Consider the following 26,063-nt stretch of genomic DNA (forward strand, 5'->3'; position numbering starts at 1 on the left):
GAGACAGAAACAGAGAGAGAGAACAACGACAAAGTACTGTGTGCTGTGCCTACTACTGTGTTGAGCTTTGGGACTGAACTTGGACAGGGTGGGAAATGACTTTTTTGGAAGTGTTTCCCACAGCTGCCAAATAAAATGTCTTGTTTTGTGAACACTTGTGCCTGTGCCTGTTGTGTCAGGTGTTTGGGGAGCTGTGCCCCCTCGGGTGCTCACAACATTTAAGAATCACTACAATTTTTGTTTTTTATATTTGTATTTTTCCATACTGTCCCAACTTTTTCTGATTTGGGGTCGTAGAAGAATTTTCATGCTGCTTCCACTATTTGCACCACACTAAATTAGAGGCACATACCAAGTATTGCAGAGGCGCTTTATACTGCTGCCCGGTTGGTAGATGGTGTCTCCATGCATACAAGAACACATATCAATGGGCACACACTGCCCGGTACTGTCCAGCACCAGCCCTTCTGGACAGGCACAGCCTGGCACACAATCTTCCACCACCTGACAGCTACTGGGATGCTGGACTTCTTCACAAGATGATCGACATGGCTGAGAACACTCGCTGTAAACCTGGCCTCCACTGCACTGCAATGCTGGAATATAAAAAGAAGTGTGAGATTATTAAAATAAAAACCTCCATAGTGCACATTTACCAGTATTCGACATGGATGACCCACACGTAAGGGTGAAGATAATTAGCATGTAAACGTTTCTTAATTACTAGCAGTTACACTGTCACTTAGAAGATGGCAAATAAATGACAAATAACAGAAAAAGGTGCAGTCAAATGCCAGGTCAGAGTTCTAAATCAAACGTCCATACAATACATATACAATTTTTTTTTTGTATAGCCCAAAATCACACACTGGCCCTGCCTTTTGACAACCCCCCCAGCCTCGACTCTCTAAGAAGACAAGAAAAAAAGTGGAAGAAACCTTGGAAAAGGCAGTTCAAAGAGAGACCTCTTTCCAGGTAGGCTGGGCGTGCAGTAGGTGTCAAAAAAAAGGAGGTAAATACAACACAATACACAGAACAGAGCACAAGTAATCCTCAATACATTAGAATAGTCAGTCAGTCATTATCCAACCCGCCATATCCTAACACAGGGTCACGGGGGTCTGCTGGAGCCAATCTCAGCCAACACAGGGCTCAAGGCAGGGACAAAACCCAGGCTGGGCACCAGCCCACTGCAGGGCACCCACACACCAAGGACAATTTTGGATCACCAATGCACCTAACCTGCATGTCTTTGGACTGTGGGAGGAAACCCACGCAGACACCGGGAGAACATGCAGACTCCAGGAAGCAAACCCAGATCTCCTTACTGCGAGGCAGCAGCGCTACCACGACGCCACCGTGCCTCCCTGTGTGAACCCAAGATAATGTCTGTTTTGTCTGGTTGACTTCATTTCATTTTTTAATATTCATCTATTCCAGCATTTCAGGCCAGAATTAAAAAAAAGAGAGAAGCTAAGCTAAGCTAGAGCCAAACTTGACAAAAATATTCAAACACCTAAAGATCCCATTACCATTTTAGCTTCCACTAAGAATGATGGTTTTCAGTAATGAGATCTAAAACTAGGATGCTCAGGGATGTCTGCTGCTATCTTATAAGCACGGGAGTGGTGATGTAATGCATCATTTGACTGTCTATCAAATAATAATAATACATTTTATTCATATTTTGCCCTTCCTTTTATTTCACTTACATCTATCAATCTCACATTATATTTTTGTGAGCTCAATCAATCATTTTTAACTGACCACAACTTTTTGCACTGCCAATCTGTTGAGGTGTATTGCCAGAGTTTATGGATTACTTGAGCAGGTATCTTTTACATTTACATTTATTTGCTTAGCAGTTTCTTTTATCCAAAGTGACTTACAAAAGATGTCTACATAATCAATTAAGCATCAGTGTTATGACTGAAACAGTTCTTAAGCACAAAAAGTTCCACAATTGCTCAAACTGCCCACTAGAGGGAGAAATAACCATCAAACCCCAGCAGGTTAAAAAAAAACACAATGAAAAAATCTTTACAAAAGCTCTGTTAACAAAAGTAAGCTCTGAAGAGCACAAAGACATAGAAAGCAATGTCATCATAACGTAATCCTAAAAGTGAACATATCCCAATCTAAAAATCAAAGAGGCAAAGTCAAAATGTAGAGCGAAAGGTCATAAAATCCAGTAGATCAAAAAGCACAGAATAGCACTGGAGGAATTCAACACAGCATGAACACACTCACAATGAACCGCAAGGGACTGTGGGTATTCCTCAGCTTTTGTAGTGCAGAGGGCAGTCTCTTGAGGTGATGGGTAGGTGAGCCATCTCTTAGAGGAGCACCCACAAAACATATAGAACATAGCAGAATACATGTTGACATATAGGCATACAGAAACTAAACAACCAGCAGTGTTAACACAAAAAAATAAACCAAAAAAGCAAAAATGACATATCTGACCCTCAGCCATTTCTGAAATTCTTTCTGAAATACAATATTCAGTCTGGGGACTGTTTGGGAATAAGTATTACAGTTCAAGGATACAAAATTGATCATCACAAGTGAAAAGCTCAGAAGAAAAGCACAAGCTTGTTACAACTCCCAAGTGACAAGATCCAACAGCAAATATCAATCAGTTAGAGTGAAATTCAACAAACAAGAGGGTCTTCAAACACTTCTCAAACACACCGAGTCAGAATTTTGAATGGAGGTGGGCAGCTCATTTCACCAGTAGGAGCTACACATGAAAAGAGTCTGGATTGAGATTTGATACCACACAGAGGTGGCATCACCAGCTGCCAATCATCAGCAGATCTAAGTGGTTGAGAAAGAGCATAGGCCCTCAGAAGTGTCTCCATAAATAAAGGAGCTGATCTATTGACAATCCTATAGAAAAGCATCAAAGATTTGAACTTAATATCTGCTACTACATGATGTCAATGTAGTGACATGAAGAAAGGAGTGACATGTGCCCACCTTGGCTGGCTGAACATCAGACATTCCACTGCATTCTGAATTATCTGCAGTAGTTTGGTGGTACATAATGGCACACCCACTAGAAGACATTTGCAGGAGTCCAGACATGACAAGCTGTTAGCGGAGTGTCTAAGAGTAAATAACTACTGGCCACATCATCCAGAGCTGACTCCCACCTGTCATCATTTTATTTGGTACAAGTACATATTTTTAATGGTTTTATGGACTGTAGTCAGTGAACTGTACTTACGGCAGAATGTGTGGTTTCTCCAGTGGACTATGGTGCCCTCCTGAGCACATTGTCTGGAATAGGCAGCAATGGCACTACAGACACACTGCTTTCCAGGTGGGCAACTGCAAACATCGTATAGACACAGCTGATAGTATGGCTCCCACTCAACTTGGTCATGGCAGACCTAAAAACAAAGGAGACAATAACATGGTAAATGGTGCAGATACTTCACCTTAACTCTTGCAAATCAGGCAATGCCTTTTTGTCACCTTTTGCTTCATATTAATTTATAATATATACTGTTTATATGTAGGAACACTTTGAAAATACATCAGCTCTTAATGGAAAAAAAAAATCCTGCTGGCTATCTCTACTGCTATGGACTGATATGGTAATGTGTTAGGAACGAAAGGATGACAAATCGTTTGATGGAAATGAAAATGATCAACCTACAGAGGGCTGAATTCAAAAACACCACGAAAATCAAAGTGACAAAATGTGGCAAGCAGGCTCGTCCACTTTGCCGACTTCAAATATCGCACTCAGTAGTTTGTGTTGTGTGGCCCCCACATGCTTGTATGCAGGCCTGACAACGTTTTAATGAGATGACGAATGGTGTCCTGGGGGATCTCCACCCAGATCTGGATCAGGGCATCACTGAGCTCTTGGACAGTCTGAGGCATCGGATTGACCGAAACATAATGTCCTACCCAGAGGTGTTCTATTGGATTGCGGTCAGGCAAGTGAGCGTGGGGGCCAGTCAATGGTATCAATTCCTTCCTACAGCCTCTCGACACATGAGGCCGGGAGGCATTGTCGTTCACCAGGAGGAACCCAGGACCCACTGCACCAGCATAGGGTCTGACAATATCATCCCGATATCTCATGGCAGTCAAGGTGCCGTTGTCTAGCCTGTAGAGGTCTGTGCGTCCCTCTATGGATATGCCTCACCAGACCATCACCGACCCACCACCAAAGTGGTCATGTTGAACAATGTTACAGGCAGCATAACGTTCTCCACGGCTTCTCCAGACCCTTTCACGTCTGTCACATGTGCTCAGGGTGAACCTGTTCTCATCTGTGAAAAGCACAGGGTGCCCGCCAGTGGTGGACCTGCCAATTCTTGTATTCTATGGCAAATGCCAATCGAGTTCCACAGTGCTGGGCAGTGAGCACAGGGCCCACCAGAGGACATCGGGCACTCAGGCCACCCTCATGAAGTCTGTTTCTGATTGTCTGGTCAGAGACATTCACACCAGTGGCCTGCTGGAGGTCATTTTGTAGGTTCTGGCAGTGCTCATCCTGTTCCTCCTTGCCCAAAGGAGCAGATGCCAGTCCTGCTGATGGGTTAAGGACCTTCTACGAGGGGTGCTGTCCAGCACTGCCTGTCTCCTGGAATCTCCTGCATGCCTGTAAGACTGTGCTGGGAGACACAGCAAACCTTCTGACAATGGAAGGCATGTATTGATGTACCACCCTGGAGAAGTTGGACTACCTGTGCCACATCTGTAGGGTCCAGGTATCGCTTCATGGTACCAGTAGTGACACTGACCATAGCCAAATGCAAAACGAGTGAAAAAATAGTCAGAAAAGATCGAGGAGGGAAAAATGTCAGTAGCCTCCACCTGCTAAACCATTCATTCCTGTTTTGGGGGTTGTCTCATTGTTGCCCCTCTAGTGCACCTGTTGTTAATTTCATGAACATTAATGGTTCTAAAACTGATTAACAACCTCCTCTGCTACAGCACTAAAAGTGGTTGGAGTGAAAATTGATGTTTTTCTAGATATGATTATCTGGTACCTCAAAAGCAGGGCTACGGATCACAGCACACACTTCTTCTGCAAACTGGCGACGCTGTGCAAAGATCCCACAGGGGTCAAAGTTGAAGCTGCTGAGAGCCGGACAGTCAGGATCAATCTTAAACCTGTTAGTGAAGGCAGAGATGCTGTTTTCCACGTCACCTTCGGGTGTTGTGAAATCATCATTCTGGTTCCAGTTGAAGGTTCCACAGAGGCCTCTCACCTGCGCAGAGAAGGAACATGGAGGTCATAAGGGGAGAAAAAAAGAGGTCAAGTGGACATCATGAGCAGAGAAGAGGCTAATCTGACAGAGGAGCACTGATTACACAAAAAATCTGACCATGTAAGGATCCAACATTATGAACCCAACCATCTGCAGAGAAGAGTCTCATGAGAAGCTGATGCGTCTCGCTTGTCTGTCATGCCAGAGCAGAGAGCTGCTTTGAACAGGCCACCTACAATGCTTCTGCTTCTTCCACGTGAACCCACTCGGCCGAACTCTCATCTTTCTTAAAACAGAGAAACATTTTTTGCAACGTCAACTCCAAATTTGTCTCCTATTTGAAGTTTCCCTTGACAGTGACTAGCCGCCTACATCACCTAACGGATCGACTGTCTCTCTCTGACTGCCAGTTGTTTTTTTGTGAGTCACCTTTATTTTTTAACCTGGAAACATTTTACATAAACAGATGATGATAAAAAATTTTAGGAAATGAAGGTCACATTCAAAAATAAGAATCATTGAATGCATACATTTTCAAGTACAAAATTCAAAGATTATTATGGTGTACGGGTGTTTATAGGGTGAAATCTGGGCCAATTTACAAAACATATTGGAACCTGGTCAAGTGGCATAAACACGAGGGAAGCTCAGTAGTCAGTACTGTTGCTGAAGGACAAGGCAAAAATGAATCCTCAATCTGGTCAACATGTTGGCTGAGCAAACCTCCAGAGTGAGCAAGTTGAATTTGACCGAGAGCCATCTCATCCCTAAATCCGCCGACAATGTCTACGGTCTACAATGACCCTTCTCGAGCTCTGCTCTGCCGCACAAGGCTATCCATCCAACTGCAGACACAATCCAATGGGCTGTCCAGCAGAGCACCTGAATCACGATTTTTGGGGCCAACGCCAGAAGAACTTTGTATGGTTTTCTGCGTTGTAATGAATTTTGCAGAAAAAACATACTTTACTGTAAAATAAGTTGTATAGGAAATTGGCCAAGAATGAAAACAATTTGCTAAAGCTAGGGTTTTGTTAAAATGGAGTTCATTTTAACGGAATTTGAACTGCAATCTGTACCACATGCGTAAAATCAGTTCTATTTAACTTCTCATTGAGTGCAATATACTGCATATTTTTATACAAAGACATATTAGCCTTTTCTATCTATCTATTATACAGTAGAGTGCCTTTCAAATCTATTTATCTATCTATTGTGAGTGCTACAGGAGATGAATGGGCTTCCCCTCATGGGATACCATGGGGAGAAGAAAACAGAAGGACAGACTCTCTGACTGGATGGGCACAAGAATCCTTAGCTGGCAGGGAGGCCAGTATGATTGGAGGACCAGGAGAGACACCAGCACCCGGGTACTTTGTGCACCTATTTGCTACAGGGCAGCATCCCATTCAGATTCTGGGGTTCAGGGCATCATGGTAATTGGAGTTCCGGATCATAGTCCTGTTGAATTCTGGGGGTGCAACCAGGAGGTGCTACAGGATGATATGGTTCCTACCTTGGGGGACATTATTCCCAATGAAATGTGTTAAAAAAAACTAGGATTTCATTAAAGTGGAGTTCGTTCTAACGGAATTTGATTTGACCTGTAATCTGTACCACATGGGTAAAATAAATTCTATTTAACTTCTCATTGAGTGCAATACATTGTTTACCAAAGTGATATACTGCATATTTTTTATACAAAGACATATTAAAATACACCATTCAGTCAAGTCAAGTCGGGGAGCATGCACTGGTACAGTGCGCTGCCGCACCCACTGCATGACGAAACAGCTCAGGATCCCAGTTTGCAACCCCCCCCCCTAGGCAAACACGCGGTCCAGTCCCACCCTCCGGAAATAACCCTCTATTTGCCGCAGCCAGGTGTTACGTGGTCGACCCCGCAGCCACTCGGGTCCCCAACAATGAGGATCTTACGAGTTGGATCATCCCCGGGGAAACATGCCACATGGCTGTAGTGCCGTAACTGATGCTCCCTCACAATGCAGGTAATGTGCCTCATTCGGGACACAAAGTCAAACCAGTGGTACCCAAGGATTTTCCGGAGAGACACAGTACCAAAAGAGTCCAGTCTTCATCTCAGGTCACTGGATAGTGTCCATGTCTCGCAACCATATAGCAAGACAGGAAGCACCAGGAATCTAAATACTTGGACCTTGCATAGATATCAGGAGCGCCACACACCTGTCCACTGACTTCATAGGAAGAGTCACCAGAGACAATAATGTCACTGCCAAGGTAAGTAAACCTCTCGACAAGGTCAACACTCTCTCCGCAGACAGACACACTGCTGATGGCTGTGCACAAGGCCTGTGTAAACACATTATCCATCCATCCATTATCCAACCCGCTATATCCTAACTACAGGGTCACGGGGGTCTGCTGGAGCCAATACCAGCCAACACAGGGCACAAGGCAGGAAACAAACCCCAGGCAGGGCGCCAGCCCACCGCAGTAAACACATTATACAGTGCCTTTTCTATCTTTCTATTATATAGTGCCTTTTAAATCTGTTTATCTATCTATTGTGAGTGCTGCAGGAGATGAATGGGCTTCCCCTCATGGGATTCCATTGGGAAAATTAAACAGAAGGACAGACTCTCTGACTAGATGGGCACAAGAATCCTTAGCTGGCAGGGAGGCCAGTATGATTGGAGGACCAGGAGAGACACCAGCACCGGGTACTTTGTGCACCTATTTGCTACAGGGCAGCATCCCATTCAGATTCTGGGGTTCAGGGCATCATGGGAATTGGAGTTCCGGATCATTGCCCTGTTGAGTTCGGTGGGTGCGACCAGGAGGTGTTACAGGGTGATATGGTCCCTACCTTGGGGGACACTATTCCCAATAAAATGTGTTAAAAAAACTAGGATTTCATTAAAGTGGAGTTTGTTCTAATGGAATTTGATTTGAACTGTAATCTGTACCACATGGGTAAAATAAATTCTAATTTTGCTTCTTATTGAGTGCAGTGCCTTTTTTAACAACGCGACATGATGGATATTTTTCTTACGAAGACACACTGAAACACACCATTGTGCACATGACTGTGTTTTCACACAGAAAGTTGTTGTTCCTAAAAATGCCCCTTTCTTTACCATAACATTGAAACTGCCTTATCCTAGTTGAGGATATGCACACTTCTGTATTTTTATTTTTTCATTAGAAACCTACATTTAAATACTAAATGACAAGTACTGTAGATGTATGCAGAATGAATGCATTTTAAAACTTCCAGTCAGGAGCTGTACACCTTTCTTCTTCTGTGAAAGGTAACAATGTGGCAGGACGCAAAATGCAATTAATTTTGCAAATTTTTCTGTGAAGCAAAACATCCATTTCACTCATCACTATTCATCAGGATACGTAGGCATTGGGATCTGCTTGTAAATGTTCTTGACATTTTTATCGATAAAGAAGCTGATAACCTCATAAACAGCTACAGAAAATATGAATTAGAAATTATAAATGAGTTGGATATTACAGAAAGAGAAGTGACGCTAGAAGGAGAAGGCCTGAAGCCTCATAATTGTCCTTCCCAAGGTTTCTTCCACTTTGTGTTCCTATAAAGTTATTTTGAGTTTCTTTCTTGTCTCCTTAGGGAGTCACGGCCGGCTATCAAAAAACAAGGCCATTGAGGCATTCCTAGAGTGATTTTGGATTATACAAGGAATACATTGTTGTTGCTGTTGTAATAAATTCTCTGGACCAGTTCACATTTATCAAAGACATCACATACTGTATATCAACCCTCGACAAAAATCATTGCATACTACGGACCTTCCTAAACACTGAAAACTACAAAATGTTAAATATCCATTAAATAAAAGAGTGAGCTGGAGAAAACCTGGTAACTATATTCATTTACTTTAAAATGTATCAAGAAATAATTAATGTTACTAATAAATAAAAATAATTTGGACCAACACATGTTATATACAAACATATTAGAAAACACACATCATTGTTGTAGATGGGCAGGCTGTATGTCACTAATAAATGTACTACAGTAGATACTGGGTGACCAGATGTTTCTGTGGCAGTTCTATAAATCAGCCCCAATGGATGTCCTGACCCATTTTCAAAAAGACCTCCGTTTGTCTCACTAATTTCCTAGTCAAGTAACATATGCTGACTTTGCACAGTGCTAACAGATCCTCGCTCGCTGTGCACCTGTGCACAAAGGCTACTCATCCATCACGCCATTTCTATTCAAAGCACTCACAAGACCTAACATGTCAGACATGTATAAATATATATAAATATAAATAACATTTGTTAATTCTGCTTCTGTACCTTATGATGGTGCTGCCAGTGACACTGTCACAAAACCTTGTGAACTTTTTTTTGAGTAATGCGTTGTCTATAGTGCACTAATAACGCTGTTCAGTGTGCAGGATCCTGGAGTTGTAGTAGGTGTGAGTAGAGTTAACATCGGTGAAATGTATAGATGTGCATTCTACGTAGTAACAGCATCATGGCAGAGAATTTGAAAACGTAAAGAAAGAACTTCTAGTAACTGGTCAACAAGCTCATTTCTCCAGTTCAAACCAGCAACAGCCAGCCACCTCATGTCTAGTATTCATCTTGGCATTGTGTTGATGATGCCACCTGAGAGTCCAGTAATAGATAGATAGATAGATAGATAGATAGATAGATAGATAGATAGATAGATATAATAGATAGATAGATAGATAGATAGATAGATAGATAGATAGATAGAAAGGCACTATATAATAGATAGATAGATAGATAGATAGATAGATAGATAGATAGATAGATAGATAGATAGATAGATAGATAGATAAGGCACTATATAATAGATAGATAGATAGATAGATAGATAGATATGAAAGGCAGATAGATAGATAGATAGATAGATAGATAGATAGATAGATAGATAGATAGATAGATAGAGATGAAAGGCACTATATAATAGATAGATAGATAGATAGATAGATAGAGATAGATAGATAGATAGATGAAAGGCACTATATAATAGATAGATAGATAGATAGATAGATAGATAGATAGATAGATAGATAGATAGAGATGAAAGGCACTATATAATAGATAGATAGATAGATAGATAGATAGATAGATAGATAGATAGATAGATAGATAGATAAGGCACTATATAATAGATAGATAGATAGATAGATAGATAGATAGATAGATAGATAGATAGATAGATAGATAGATAAGGCACTATATAATAGATAGATAGATAGATAGATAGATAGATAGATAGATAGATAGATAGATAGATAGATAAGGCACTATATAATAGATAGATAGATAGATAGATAGATAGATAGATAGATAGATAGATATGAAAGGCACTATATAAAGGCAGATAGATAGATAGATAGATAGATAGATAGATAGATAGATAGATAGATAGATAGATATGAAAGGCACTATATAATAGATAGATAGATAGATAGATAGATAGATAGATAGATAGATAGATAGATAGATAGATAGATAAGGCACTATATAATAGATAGATAGATAGATAGATAGATAGATAGATAGATAGATAGATATAGATAGATAGATATATGAAATGCACTAGATAGATAGATAGATAGATAGATAGAAGATAGATAGATAGATAGATAGATAGGCAGATAGATAGATATGAAAGGCACTATAATAGATAGATAGATAGATAGATAGATAGATAGATAGATAGATAGATAGAGATGAAAGGCACTATATAATAGATAGATAGATAGATAGATAGATAGATAGATAGATAGATAGATAGATAGATAGATATGAAAGGCAGATAATAGATAGATAAGGCACTATATAATAGATAGATAGATAGATAGATAGATAGATAGATAGATAGATAGATATGAAAGGCACTATATAATAGATAGATAGATAGATAGATAGATAGATAGATAGATAGATAGATAGAGATGAAAGGCACTATATAATAGATAGATAGATAGATAGATAGATAGATAGATAGATAGATAGATAGATAGATAGATAGAGATGAAAGGCGCTATAGATAGATAGATAGATAGATAGATAGATAGATAGATAGATAGATAGATAGATAGATATGAAAGGCACTATATAATAGATATAATAGATTTACTGACGTAAGCACAATCATAAAGACCACAGGTACAAACAGCATTTTCTTCTCCGCTAATCTGCATAATGGTTTCACCGTCTCACTGAATTACAGCTTCAGTCTAAGAGTTTGTCTTTCAGTCTCATTGTAGGTTGTGTTTAGCCATGATGCATTTCCAAAGTAAGGTTTTTCTCGGTTTATTTATACCAGCAACACTGAGTACATCAACTAGTTTAAATGCTCCAATTGAACTTTTCTTTCATATCACAAACTACTAAATATTTCAGATTACTTCTGTACATTTATAAATGGCTGGAAGGATAAAGGTTTTGCAGTAGAGAACTTAAATGATTCAGACAAGTATGGTCTACTGCCATGCACATAAGGAGGGCTCACCTTGTTAGCATAAACTGGCTGAAGAGTGATGTATGCAGCCGGGAACTCCAGACCCCAGAAGATGTGTGCCCCATGAAGCTGAATGAGGATGAAGGTAGAAGAGGCCTGCTTCAGTAAGAGACCTTTGCTGAAAAATGGGAGGACAATCTCTTTGCCATTCATCGTTACATCCCCTTAAAAGCACAAGAAGGACACATCACTCAATCATCAGTTTTCATGAATCTTAACCTAGGGGCTACATTAGTACTCCAATGGTTGGCAGAAACAAAGGTGGCTACAGTGGCTCGAGTCCTGGCTCTGTTTGCCATGTTGGCAGAGGTGCCCTGTTCTCCAATTAGGACCTGGTTGATAGCTTCTGAGCACAAGTGTGTGGCGTCTTGAAGTTGTAAGGAGCAAAGAAAAGCAACAATTGGCAACGTGTCTTCTACAAGGTACAGTGTGTTAGGAAAGTATTCAGACCCCTTTGCTTTTTTGATATTTTTTTACATTAAAGCGCTAAAACAGGGGTGGGCAACATTAGTCCTGGAGGGCTGCAGTGACTGCAGGTTTTTGTTCCAACCCAATTGCTTAATTAGACACCAATACTTGGGCAATCTCGGGCCTTACTTAATTTTATGCCTTGTTAGTCTACAATATGTAGATCTGTGTATTGTAGATATGTTCTAAATGATCTGAAGCCTAATTTTCAGTCCGTTACATTTTTCTGCTAAGTGTTTTATTAAACCAAATAGTGCATGATGAATCCACACAGGTGTAAATGGAAACAGGTTAGATGAAGAAATGCTGGCTCCTTTGTCAATGGCATCTTCGTATTGCTATTATGAATTAATTAAAATTTAAGAAAAACTGGAATGTTTGACCATATATATATTGTGAAGGACAGCTGGGTCCCATGCCCGGCAGGGACGCCTCTGCTGCTTATGTTCAGGGGGAGCCACCATGGGCAGTCCAATATCTCCCATGGGATGCTTGGTGGCAGCCTCCCTGGCTGACGGTGATTCCCCAACCACCTGCAGGGCTCCATGGGAGATGGAGTCCTCCACAGCTTGGTTGGGGTCCAGGGTGGCCGCTAGGGGGGGGGGGCTATGATTCCAACAGCCCGGTCAATCACCTGGAACGTTTCCGGGTGGGCGATAAAAGGGCCCATCCACCACCACTCGAGGAGCCAGAGTCGGGAGGAGGAGGACTAAGCTTGAGGAGGAGTGGTGGTCAAGGAAAAAGGATTTGTTGTGCTTTGGGACTGTGTTTGGGCTGTGTGGCACGGGAAAGACGTGTCCCACAGCTGAAGAAAAATAAAAGTCTTTGTACTTTTTATAAGTGCCTCCGTGTCTATCTGTGTCGGGACAGGTGCCTATATGGCGCCTTTCACAATATATATATATACTGCTCAAAAACATTTAAAGCACACTTTTGAAACCGAGTATAGCATCAAGTCAATGAAACTTCTGGGCTATTGATCTGGTCAGTTAAGTAGCAGAGGGGCTTGTTAATCAATTTCATCTGCTTTGGTGCACTAGAGGGGCAACAATGAGATGACCCCCAAAACAGGAATGGGTTAACAGATGGAGGGAGGCCACTGACGTTTTTCCCTCCTCATCTGTTTTGTCATTAATTTTGCATTTGGCTACGGTCAGTATCACTACTGGTAGCATGAGGCGGGCGATACCTGGACCCTATAGAGCTGGCACAGGTGGTCCTATTTCTCCAGGATGGCACATAAATACATGTCGTTGCCAGAAGGTTTGCCGTGTCTCCCAACACAGTCTCAAGGACATTGAGGAGATTCCAGGAGACAGGCAGTTACTCTAGGACAGCTGGACAGGGCCCCTCGTAGAAGGTCCTTAACTCATCAGCAGGACTGACTGGTATCTGCTCCTTTGGGCGAGGAGGAACAGGATGAGCACTGCCAGAGCCTACAAAAGCAGGCCACTGGTGGGAATGTCTCTGACCAAACAATCAGAAACAGACTTCATTAGGGTGGCCTGAGGGCCCGATGTCCTCTAGTGGGCCTTGTGCTCATTGCCCAGCACCATGGAGCTCGATTGGCATTTGCCATAGAATGCCAGAATTGGCAGGTCCACCACTGGCACCCTGTGCTTTTCACAGATGAGAGCTGGTTCACCCTGAGCACATGTGACAGGCGTGAAAGGGTCTGGAGAAGCCGTGGAGAACGTTATGCTGCCTGTAACATCGTTCAGCATGACTAGTTTGGTGGTAGGTCAGTGATGGTCTGGGGAGGCATATCCATTGAGGGACGCACAGACCTCTACAGGCTAGACAACTGCACCTTGACTGCCATTTAGGTATCGAGCTCAGTGATGCCCTGGTCCAGATCTGGGAGGAGATCCCTCAGGACACCATCCGTTGTCTCATTAGGACGTTGTCAGGCATGCATACAAGCAGGTGGGGGCCATACAAACTACTGAGTATGATTGAGAGTTGCTGCAATGAAATGTCGGTAAAATGGACTCGCCTGCCTACCTGTCGCATCATTTTTACACTTTGATTTTCGGGGTGTCTTTGAATTCAGCCCTCATTGATCATTTTCATTTCCATCAAACAATGTGCCATCCTTTCGTTCCTAACACATTACCATATCAGTTCATAGCAATGGCCAATGTCGCTGTAAATTGACCAGCCAATGTTCAATCTTTTCCTCGATTTTGGGATTTGTTTGAAAAATGGCATGGGGTGTTCGGCCAAAGTTGGAAGTAAAAAGGCATGAGCAGCGATTTGTTGCGCACTTAGTAGCGCAACTGCAATGATTGTAGCCTTGGCGGCTCTTGTTCAGGAAGCGGACGGCCCTTGCTTGTTTCACAATAATTAAGATTAGGTGTATAAGTAGTTTCACATTTCTGTTATCATTTTAGCCCTAAAATAGTGACTTAACATCAGGGACCTATTTTATTGACCTTAAGGTTAGTTTTTTGGCGAGGAGAAGGCCGTCTCAAGTGGCGTCCGCTTTCTGAACACGACCCGCCTTGAGCAGTTTCTCGTGCAGAATGGAAAACTCACTTCTGAATCTGCATCTGAAATTTTTAAGCCTCTTCGCAGCTTGAGTGGACAGCCTTACATCAGCACATTGAATTTTGGCCAGGGAGTTCTCGCCACTTTGTAAAATGGCCGGCCAAAGCAGCATTGATGCTGGTCATTTCTAGTAATTTGGACTTTGGCCACACCTCACGGCCAAAATGCCAAACGGCTGGCCATTTCAGGAACTGGCTGAACTTCGGGTTTTGGCCGTAACATATGTTATATATAGGTTCAAGTTTGTCCTGCATTTCAAAAAAAAAAAGAAAAGAACGCTTTTTCAGGGGGCAAGCGCCCTTGGCTGGAGACGCCAGGTCATCCAATTTTTAACCCAAGGACTTGCACTGTAGGTTGATCAATAATACTCCATTGGTCCTGTGTGAGCAAGTGGGTCCTATGATGGGCTGGCGCCTCATTTACAGTTGTGCACACTGCTGTCAGTACACACTTTTATCACTTTGATCCTAAATTGAGGTAGTGGGATTGTGAATGTTACGATTTGCGATTTATTTGGAAAGATCAGTGGAATTATGCTTTTACTTTGTAGATTTGTGTTGCATGAATCCAAAGCAAAAATGAAATTCTATAAAAGATCACGAGTTCACGAGTGAGGGAAGAATGGAGCGTGAGATCGACAGGCGGATCGGTGCGGCATCCGCAGTGATGCGGGCTCTGCATCGGTCTGTCGTGGTGAAAAAGGAGCTGAGCCGTAAGGCAAAGCTCTCAATTTACCAGTCGATCTACGCTCCTACCCTCACCTATGGTCATGAGCTATGGGTAGTGACCGAAAGAACGAGATCGCGAATACAAGCGGCTGAAATGAGTTTCCTCCGCAGGGTGTCTGGGCTTTCCCTTAAAGATAGGGTGAGAAGCTCAGTCATCCGGGAGGGGCTCAGAGTAGAGCCGCTGCTCCTCCGCATCGAGAGGAGTCAGATGAGGTGGCTCGGGCATCTGATCAGGATGCCTCCTGGACGCCTCCCTGGTGAGGTGTTCGGCACGGCCAACCGGGAGGAGGCCCCGGGGAAGACCCAGGACACGCTGGAGGGACTATGTCTCCCGGCTGGCCTGGGAACGCCTTGGGATTCTCCCGGAAGAGCTGGAAGAAGTGGCCGGGGAGAGGGAAGTCTGGGCCTCTCTGCTTAAGCTGCTACCACCGCGACCCGACCTCGGATAAGCGGAAGAGAATGGATGGATGGATGGATCTCCATCTTTTCTCACAATCCACTCACTGCCTTTAGTGGGGGTCACTGTGTGCTGAAGTCTATTCCAGCAGGATCTGGAACAAGGTTGGGATGAAATCCTGATGGAATGCCAGTCCATTCCAATGCCCTTTGCCATACACACCACACCCTTCACTGTTCATACAGTGCCAGTTTACAATGGCCAGTCTAAGGATCTGCATGCATTTGGGATGTAGGATTAAATTGGAGTCAGACGAACACAAGGTGTACACGAACACTCTGCAATAAATCAACTGCATAACTGTCTTTCTGAACTAAGATCCTGGATGGCTAATAATTTTCTTGATCTAAATCAAAATAAAACGGAGGTGCTTATAGCGGGTCCATCAGCTAAAACCCAAATTGGTCTTGGACTTCTCGACTCTTTCTCTGTCTTTTGCAAACCTCAAGTCCGCAATCTTGCTGTTATCTTTGACACTTTTGAGAAACAAGTAAATCCTGTAGTCAAGAGTTGCTTTTCCAGCTTCGTCTATTAGGTAAGATCAAGCCGTTTTTATCTTCTAGGGATCTTGAGAAAGCCACTCATGCCTTTATCTTCTCTCGCCTTGATTACTGCAACTCGCTGTATTCTGGGATTAGCAAATCTCCGATACGCAGGTTACAGTTGGTCCAGAATGCTGCCGCTCGCTTTCTGGTTGGGGCAAGAAAGTCTGATTCTGTTTCTCCAATATTAGCTTCTTTACACTGGCGGCTTGTCAGTTTTGAATTGATTTTAAAATCTTGTTGCTAGTTTTTAAATCTTTACATAAATAAGCTCCTGCCTATTTATCTGAATTGTGTGTTTTACACCAGCCATCTAGAGTGCTTAGATCTTCTGGTCAGTTTTCTCTTGTTGTCTCTCGTACCGATTCTAAAACTAAGCGGGATAGACAGGCCTTGTGCAGCTGCTGCTTCTCTTTACCTCATCACATAAAGGAGTCGTCTACAATTCAAAACGAGATTAAAGACTCATTTCTATTCACTTGCATTCCGTGACCTTCAGTGATACTGATGATTTCCTCATTGTGATTATGTAACATTACTTCTATTTATTATTTATTTTGTTTATGTTCATTGTCGGAGATGGCTGGGGCGGTGACCCGGCCGAGACGCCCGGACTGTGTGGGGACGACTGCCCTGGTTACTTTGGGGGCCACGGGTAAAGAGCCTTGAAGCTCTACCCTGTAGGGGCCCGCGGTCACCACCCCCCATGGAGCCTTTGGAGCCCTGGACCTCAGCACTTCCACCACACCCGGAAGCGCTAGGGGCAAGAAGAGAGGGGACACCCGGAGTGGTTCCGGGGATGCTGCCGGCACTTCTGCCACACAGGGGCGTGTCCGTGGAAGATTGCCGGAACCCACCTGGAGCACATCCGGGTGCTATAAAAGGGGCCGCCTACCTTTAGACAGGGAGCGTAGTGGACTGAGCTGGAGAGGAGAGAAGGAGGCGGTCCGAAGCAAGGCATTGTTGTGGCCAGGACTTTGGGGACTTGTGGGGTTTGTGGTGCACTTGTGACTGTAAATAGCTGTAAATAAACGTGTGGTGGGTAAAATGAACGTGTCTGCCTGTTTGTGTCCGGGCCAGTCACCGCATCACTTATTTTATTTCTATTTATGGTATTTATGTTAAATGTAAGTTTTCTTTTATTCCCTTATTGTGAAGTACTTTGGCCACAGCATTCCTATGTTGTTTTAAATGTGCTATATAAATAAATTGGACATTGACATTGAATGCATGCACTCCATAGTGACAACAACCAGGCAAGGAATCAGATGGTGGAGCTGCAAGGCAACAGTGCCAACCATTATGCTGCGATGCTACCACTTAATATTTCAAATGGGGGAGTCTACAGTGAGCACACATAGTGAACACAAACACAGAAAACTTATGTTAGGATGACTTTTCTTGCAGTGCTGTAAAGCTTGAGATCATTCAGTAGCCACTGACTGTAGTTTCCTTTATGGCTCAATTTGTATAAAGTTAAACACACGCTCTTATACTTTCTGTACCTGTTGTTTTAATTCTGATCAAATCCTGGTTGACTCTAATGGACAAACTCTTCAGGCACCCGGCAGACCCCTGACTCCGGCACTCTGTACTCTCGCCTGTGATTAACAGCTTCTTGTCAACGAAATCCTGCAAAAAACACAAAAGTTGTTGAAAGTGACTCTTTACAAAGAGACTGCATTTCAATATCTTAGAGCAGGGGTTCTCGATCTCAGTCCTGGGGACCCACTGCGGCGGCAGATGTTTATTCCAACCAGCTTCTGTTTTCTATTGGACTCCTGGGCTAATGAAGTGAACTGTTATTTCCCAGATTCTGTGTTTTGGGAACAATACAGAAATTAGAAAAGTAGTGAAAAGTCAAGCAAAATGACACCTTTACAATTACAATATGCAAACTTTCGAGGCAACTCAGGCCCCTTCTTCAGGCGAGATAAATTATAAAGCTTGCATATTGTAATCTTTTTAGTTAGCCAATAAAAGGTTTCATTTTGCTTGACTTTTCACTACATTCATAATGGCTAACACGGTACAACACCCTAGTACTACAGAAATTAGAAAAGTAAGTTTGGTAAAATTCTTTTATTAAAATGCATTAAGCAGTTATATGGGAATAATGAATTTTTTTCTTATTAACAATATTGTCATCTTGATCTTGATCATCTTCAAGATCCAGGCCTTTAATGACCTCTTGGGCACAGGCATCAGCAGTGTGTCTGTTTGTGGAGAGAGTGTCGACCTCATCGAGAGGTTTACTTACCTTGGCAGTGACATTCATGTCTCTGGTGACTCTTCCTATGAAGTCAGTAGACGGATTGGGAGAGCATGGGGGGTCATGAAGTCGCTGGAAAGGGGTGTGAGATGCAAAAGGACGAAGGTCCAAGTTTTTAGAGACCTGGTGCTTCCTGTCTTGCTATATGGTTGCGAGACATGGACGATATCCAGTGACCTGAGACGAAGACTGGACTCCTTTGGTATTGTGTCTCTCCGGAAAATCCTTGGGTAACGTTGGTTTGACTTTGTGTCGAGTGAGCAGTTGCTCAAGGAGTCCCGAATGAGGCACAATACCTGCATTGTGAGGGAGCGTCAGTTATGGCACTACGGCCATAAATGAGGGTCGGAAATAAAGGACAAGTACAGTATTGTTTTTACAAAAGTTTAAAAGTAAAAGTGAAAATAATGCATATGTAACAATTCCCATAAAAATAACAATCTCTTTAACTCTTTTGTCGACAGGATGGGTTGAGGGCGAATGTCGAAAGTCGACATCCAGGGATAGAGGGCGATAATCAGCTGTTAATGGCGACAAATCTCACTGTCACGTCACAGGCATTCCCTCTGTGCTTGGAGGAATGCTAGACTCGTTGACTCGGCAACTAATCCTAGCGTGTGCGCGAGTTGCGAAATGTAAACAATGGAAAGATGGCATCGACATGTGACAAGGGAGCGAAGTGAGTGCAGAAAAGAAAACACTCGGCAGACAATGTTTTAGGCATTATCGCGGAGTCGGACTCAGATTTTTCAGAATCAGATTTTATTGACAGTGATCAGGAGATTGAGCAAGAGAGTGAGAAGCCGGCATCAGCTGATCAAAAACCTACCGATGCCACGCCAGCGAATCTGCTGCCAGTTGAGCGCTTCGCGCAGCCGATACATCTACGGCAAGGTTCGCGTGGGATAAATACACAGACATTGATTGATCCGTTGAGAGCCGATCTGGCTGCTGGACTTCACAAGACGGCATGGCTTGATGTTGGACACGACAGATCACCAGCTGCTGTACTTCAGGCTGCTCTCTCCTGATGCTGCTTTTCAGCTACTGTCAGACGAGATAAACAGGTAGGCAGAGAAAATTTTTGAATCGCGGGCTGCGTTTGCATCGCATTCTCGTTTTTCAAAGTGTAAACCCACAACAAAAGACGAGATGAAGCGTGCTGTGGTATTACAAATAGAGATGGGACAAAACTGGTAACATAACTTCAGGGAGCATTGGTCCAAACGTGCTTTGTCCCCTGGTGGCTTTGGACAGGTTATGCAGCATGGTACGTAGCTTTATTCACTTCTGTAATAAACAGAAGCAAATCCCATGGGGTGAGCCAGGCTATAATGCCATGCATAAAGTTCATAAAGTTTCAGAAGATGAAAAGAGGTGACAATACGGTTTTCATGCGGGCAGAAAACTTGGTGGCAGTGGAATGGCACAATGGCAAAAGGGTGACTTATCTCTCTACAGTACACACTAACAATATATGTGAGAAAGTGCAGCAACAGACAATTGAAAAGTAGGCAGCAAAGCAACACGTATTGTAAGCAGTGCAATGTGGCAATGACTGAAATTGGCTGCTTTGAGCGAGATCAGACTTTGCTGTGTAAAATGTATGTGATATGTATGTGAAATCATAGAGTATGCAGGCTCATACAACATGCAAGTCAGTAACATTTGTCAAAAGTAAATATTTTTGGTTGATTTGATATGTTAAACAATTGCTTTGTGTTCTTTTTTAAAAAATGTTAGTTTTTGGAAAAATATTCAGCCCTGGGAGATAAGAAACAAAAAAAAAAATTAGCCCTAAAAGAGTTAAATTGTATATCCGGTAAACCAAACCCGGGGGTGGGTGAGCAAAGCAAGTAGGGGACGGAGCCCCCTAGTTTGTAAAAAAAAAAATACTTGTATGTCCATTCCTTGTTAAAAACACGGCATTCATCTTCAATTTCACGTTTTTTCACGGTAGTATTGTTAGGGATAACAAAGCTTGAAATGTAACTCAGTGCTCAGATGACAATAGTAGAATTAGTCCAAAGCGATCCAAGCACACATGCTAGAATGTGTGTGCTTACATAGCAACCAGTCATCCAACTACATATGATTGAAACATCAGTATACATGTATGGTTACAAACAATACAAAGTCCATTTTTGTAAACACAAGTTTCTGCTTGTACACATGTAACATGAGAAAGGAGCTTGGGGGTAGTTTGCCCACCCTTGTGCTAAAAAATGACTTCAGTATTGCTAGGGAGCATAAAGATTGGACTACGGAGCATTGGAGAAAGGTCTTGTGGTCTGATGAGTCCAGATTTACCCCGTGCTCCAGTGATGGGCGCATCAGGGTAAGATGGGCGGTTATGCATGCATAGTAACCACTGTCCAAGGCCTCTGGAAGCAGTGCTACAATCTGGGGTTGCTTCAGTTAATTAAGCAGTGTTTATTTTAAGATTTTTATATGATAATAAACAAAATGTACCTGGTATGTCACATTAATATAAAGCAACACCTTTAAACCCTAGATTTCAGATTATAATCAAGGCAAAAGCTGCATAAAAGAAATGACATGTAGAAGAATCACCGGGGTGAATGGTGGAGGGTTTCGCAGCTCTTTTACTGTAATAGTGATTAATGCTTCTGCTCTACAGATCCTGCATCAAGTCCTCAGGTTGTCCTCCCAGTTTCCTAAAACATTCACATTTGGTGAATTGGAGAGTCTAAAATTGCTGCGTGTGCACGAATGGTCTCTGAGTTGAATTGGTGCGCAATCCTCTGTTAGCTCCTGCCTTACACTTGATGGTGCAAAGAATAGACTTCAGGTATCATGTGGCTCTGGTTAGTGATTAAGCAGGTTTCAAGATGTTGTGTGATGTTTCTTCCTATGTTATGAAAGCTGTCAAAAAATTCAGATTTTCTCTTAATATTTTCTCTGTACTGTAATGCAGTCTTACCTCCACAAGGGAATATTCACAGGCCCCATGGAAAGTGTAGCGTTTGCGATCAAAGGTGATGTAGTGAGAGTCTCCAAGCATACTGCACTGAGCTGAGCACTTCTCCTGAGAGCAAAGCCACTGGCCACCCTGGCAAACACTGAGGAAAAAAAATGTGGTTAACACCTTATAATTATTCATCAAGAGTTACAACAACAATTACTGCACGTTCAGCCATATTGAAAACGTTCATCCTACACTTAGGGGGGACCGGAGTATACCTCAGTAGCACTGGAAGGCACAAACATCACTGACTTACTCATGTTGCAAATGAAGTAATCTGCAGGTGTCTAGGATGTGGGAGGAAACCAGAATACCTGCACTGAGGTGTTCAAATTGCCATGACAGCTGTTACACCTTAATTACCAGCAAAATCAAAAATCAAAGTAAAATTCAAAAAGAAGAATTGAAGAAGTACTGTTATGAGTTGCTAAGGTTTTTGTAGTGACACAGAGACTCAAAAAATAAACTTCATTGATAGAAAACCTAATAGACTTTAATGCTACTCTGACGAAGAAAGGAGATACAAATACTGTACATAGTAAAGGCTATGCGGTCAGAGTGAGTGCCTGCTTAACATAACTAGCTGCAACTGAGCATGGACCACATCTGATCAAAACAAAAATCTATATATATAATTCACTAAGGCAAGACAACCATGGAAAGCACGGCACCTATGGTGCACGCAGGAAAGAGCCACGCCCACCAACTCCAAGACCATTGGATACGACGACAACTCGCAGGGCCACGCCCGCCAACTCAGACACAATGACACAGAAAAAATGGCGTCATTTATATTCGTCTGTTGTAGAGGCCACATGCAGTGCAGGTCAGGTTAATGTTATGTGCATGTCATGCACCTCCGAGCTACGTTGACTGTTCATAGAGGCATGTTTCTAGCGGAGGTGAATCGCCATATGCAGCGTGAGAAACGGTTTGCGAGGGGTATCCCATGGGATCCTTAAAACAATCCTTTACAACTGAGGTTGAAGCACAATGAAGTAAGCAGTCTTTAAAAACCGACTTTTCGGTTACGACGCACGACCGCGTGCACCAAAGAAAACTGTTTTACACGCTACATACAGCTATTCGCTTCCGCGACAAACATGCGTCTTCTTAGATGCTCCTGCAGGAACAAGGAAGACGTTTTCCTGCCCACCAACGCTCCTTTTTCACCGGCCGGTGTCTACCCTCGCTCTCTAGGCATTCACACTGCCTGCCCATTTGCCCGGACGCAAAAACTCACTGACCACCCAGTTAGTCCCTTTCGTCTGTGGTGCATGTCTGAGCCACGCGGCGTTTGTTATGCCACGGGTTCACTATTGTGTTGTATTTTGCTCTCTCCAGAGTACCATCTTTTCATTCACTTACTGTTGTATTCTCACACCAACCCGTTTTAGACATCCGTGTCTTTCCAGAAGTGTTTAGCATTCAATAAATAATTATGCATGACATTGACTGTGTGTCTACCCAGCGCAGAGAGGCGTGGGTAAGCCGCTGAACCCCATTCGGGCTGCAAGCCGTGGAATTCCCACTAAATGTGACTCATACGCTCCCATTCATTACGTCCCTACACTTTGTGCACACCCCCGTCCTACCGTGGTCGGGTATCTTGGTGGATTATATATAGAAAAGCAGCCAAAACCGAGGGGTATCCCATGGGGTCCTTAAAACATTCCTTTACAACTGAGGTTAAAACACAATGAAGTAGGCAGTCTTAAAAAAAAAAGAGTTTTCGGTTACGACGCACGCCTGCGTGCACCATAGCAAACTGTTTTACACGCTACATGCATCAATTCGCTTCAGCGACAAACATGCGTCTTCTTAGATGCTCCTGCACTTTGTTCACAACCCCCTCCTACCTCGCTACTACTGTGGTCAGGTGTTTTGGTGGATTATATATAGAAAGGCAGCCAAAACCGCACAGAGCAATGAAAAGTCTAGAGTTCCATCTTTTCATTCACTTTCTGTTGTATCCTCAAACCCTCTCTTTTTAGACAACTGCGTCTTTCCAGAAGTGTTCAACCATTATTAAATAATTATGCGGCGTTTGTTATGCCACGGGTTCACTATTGCGTTGTATTTTGCTCTCTCCAGAGTTCCATCTTTTCATTCGCTTACTGTTGTATTCTCACACCAACCCATTTTAGACAACAGTGTCTTTCCAGAAGTGTTTAGCATTCAATAAATAGTTATGCATGACATTCAGCGTGTGTCTACCCGGCGTGGGTAAGCCGTTGAACCCCATTCGGGCTGCAAACTAATTCCCACTAAGTGCGACTCGTACACTCCCACTGGTTGCGTCCCAACCCTTTGTACACACCCCCCTCCCACCTCGCTACTACCGTGGTCGGGTGTCTTGGTGGAATATATATAGAATAGTCTACGTCAGTCACAGGTACATCTGGACTGTGTAAAGACGACGACTCAAGTGACGAGTTGGAGGTGGGCACATGAGTGGGCAGTGCATACTGAACGAGAAATCAGCAGACTAGCATGACGGACGGAGCTGAATGGACGTCATTCTCCTTTCCTCCCGTTGTGCACCCCCATCCCTCCGTCTGGCAGGAGAAGGCGCGAGGACGGTCCGCCAGTTTTTAGTCACTTCAGATGATTGTGTGTTGGTTCGTTCCATGCATTGTTACAATGTTGCTTTTCTTGCTGATTTATTACATTACTGATTTTTCAAATGTTAATTTTCTCCCTCTGCTTAAAAATCATTAAAAGACCGGCCTGATTATGCGGCGTATGGTACGCCGTGGGTTGGCTAGTATTAAATATAAAACAAAATATAAAGTAATGATTAAACATATAATATGCAAAAGGAGTTTGTTTAATGGAAAAAGAGGATAATACTGTAGATGTTAAAATGATGAACGTGAACATCAGTAGGCTTTGCGTCCCAGGAACCAAGTTATCTGAATTACTCTATAACATTTCAGTAATTATTTATCACTCTGATGTTGATCGTTCAGATCATAAAATAGGTCAATATGATAGCAATTAAAGAGCAGAATTCATAATAAATTGCTGAATGTCGGTATTTGAAGGTTCCTCTAAAGTGCTTCTTTCTCTTGCACAATTTGGCTCAAAAACCAAGCAGCACATCGTCATCTCATAACAGGCTTAAGTTTCAAGTTTTGTATTTTTCTGTCCAGCCCTTTTAGCTCTAGAAAGTCCTCAAGAAACTGTGACACACAATCACACACACACCCATCATCGAGTTGTCAATGTTTTTGGTATCAGGGGACCCTAAAACGTTGAGATCCATCAAAAAACGGAGTTTGAAATTTTCGACAAATCTAAAGCTTTCGCTCGATCCACCATAGACGATAGGTTATGGTGGGGGAGGGTACAAAGCAAAAATCAAATGAGCTGACAATCTTACTGTGCCACCATGTCACCCAAAGCTCATAAATGCACATCTGAATTCTGATAAATTGTTAAGTAAAGTGTAACAAATCATCTTAAGACCATGTCAAACATTCTTTAGGAAGCTACAGACCGACAAACTCAAGTTTTGCAAACATGAATCATTACACAAAAAGTAGTCGCTTTCACGGACATGAGTTCCAATCTCTAATTCCCGCATCAATCAACAGAAGTTGTAAGTAGGATACAGTCAGGAGATGGAAAGTAATGACAATAAGGATCCATCAATGTCAAAACCTGGAAAATGAGATTCAGAAATACAATGGCCAGGAAGTGAAACAAAATCATAAATCGAGAGTCATAGCAGGAGAGTCAAAGATCAAAATATTTCACGTAGCCTAAGCCAGTGGTTCTCAACCTGTGGGGCGGGCACCCCCTACGGGGGCATGAAGTAACAAAAAGGGGGGCACGAAGATGTGAAAAAAAGAAAACAAGAATTAAAAATATGAAAAAAGCATCCGTTGAAACCAAAACAAATGAACTTAAACTACATTCTGATACTAAAACAATAAATATAGAATTAGATAAATGTCGATAAAAGTTAAGTAGGTATAATAACATATGCATCTACATTTCAAAAAAATGTTAGGGGAGGGCGCGATTAAAACTGTTATGAAAACTCGGGTTGCAAATACTTAAAGGGTGAGAAACGCTGGCCTAAGTCAAAAACACAAGACGTAGATTAAAGCAGAAGAACAGAAAACAACTTGTAGCCAGTGGGATCTTTAACAACGACGACACTAGTGTTTTAAATTTAGAATTTGTCACCAACTTAGACAGTAAACGAGTGTATGACACTATCACGGTAAAAACGTTATGCATCACACAATCCCAGACGTCTTGACTAGCAACAGCCAGGCAACCAAGCATT

General features: G+C 42.6%; 1 protein-coding gene across 1 annotated transcript in view; it reads right to left on the reverse strand.

The window, feature by feature from the left end:
* scospondin (subcommissural organ spondin) overlaps positions 1–26,063 on the reverse strand; it is a 417,078-nt gene that overhangs the window by 362,642 nt on the left and 28,373 nt on the right. Inside the window, exons 12-17 of the mRNA XM_039754138.1 lie at positions 21,722–21,860; positions 18,011–18,137; positions 11,752–11,924; positions 5,016–5,237; positions 3,233–3,398; positions 353–596 (exon numbers count right to left, since the gene is read on the reverse strand). Coding sequence (XP_039610072.1) covers positions 353–596; positions 3,233–3,398; positions 5,016–5,237; positions 11,752–11,924; positions 18,011–18,137; positions 21,722–21,860 — 1,071 coding nt within the window. The remainder of the gene's footprint in view (positions 1–352; positions 597–3,232; positions 3,399–5,015; positions 5,238–11,751; positions 11,925–18,010; positions 18,138–21,721; positions 21,861–26,063) is intronic.

The sequence above is a fragment of the Polypterus senegalus genome, chromosome 5 (genome assembly GCF_016835505.1).
Source record: "Polypterus senegalus isolate Bchr_013 chromosome 5, ASM1683550v1, whole genome shotgun sequence".
Classification (NCBI taxonomy): domain Eukaryota; kingdom Metazoa; phylum Chordata; class Cladistia; order Polypteriformes; family Polypteridae; genus Polypterus; species Polypterus senegalus.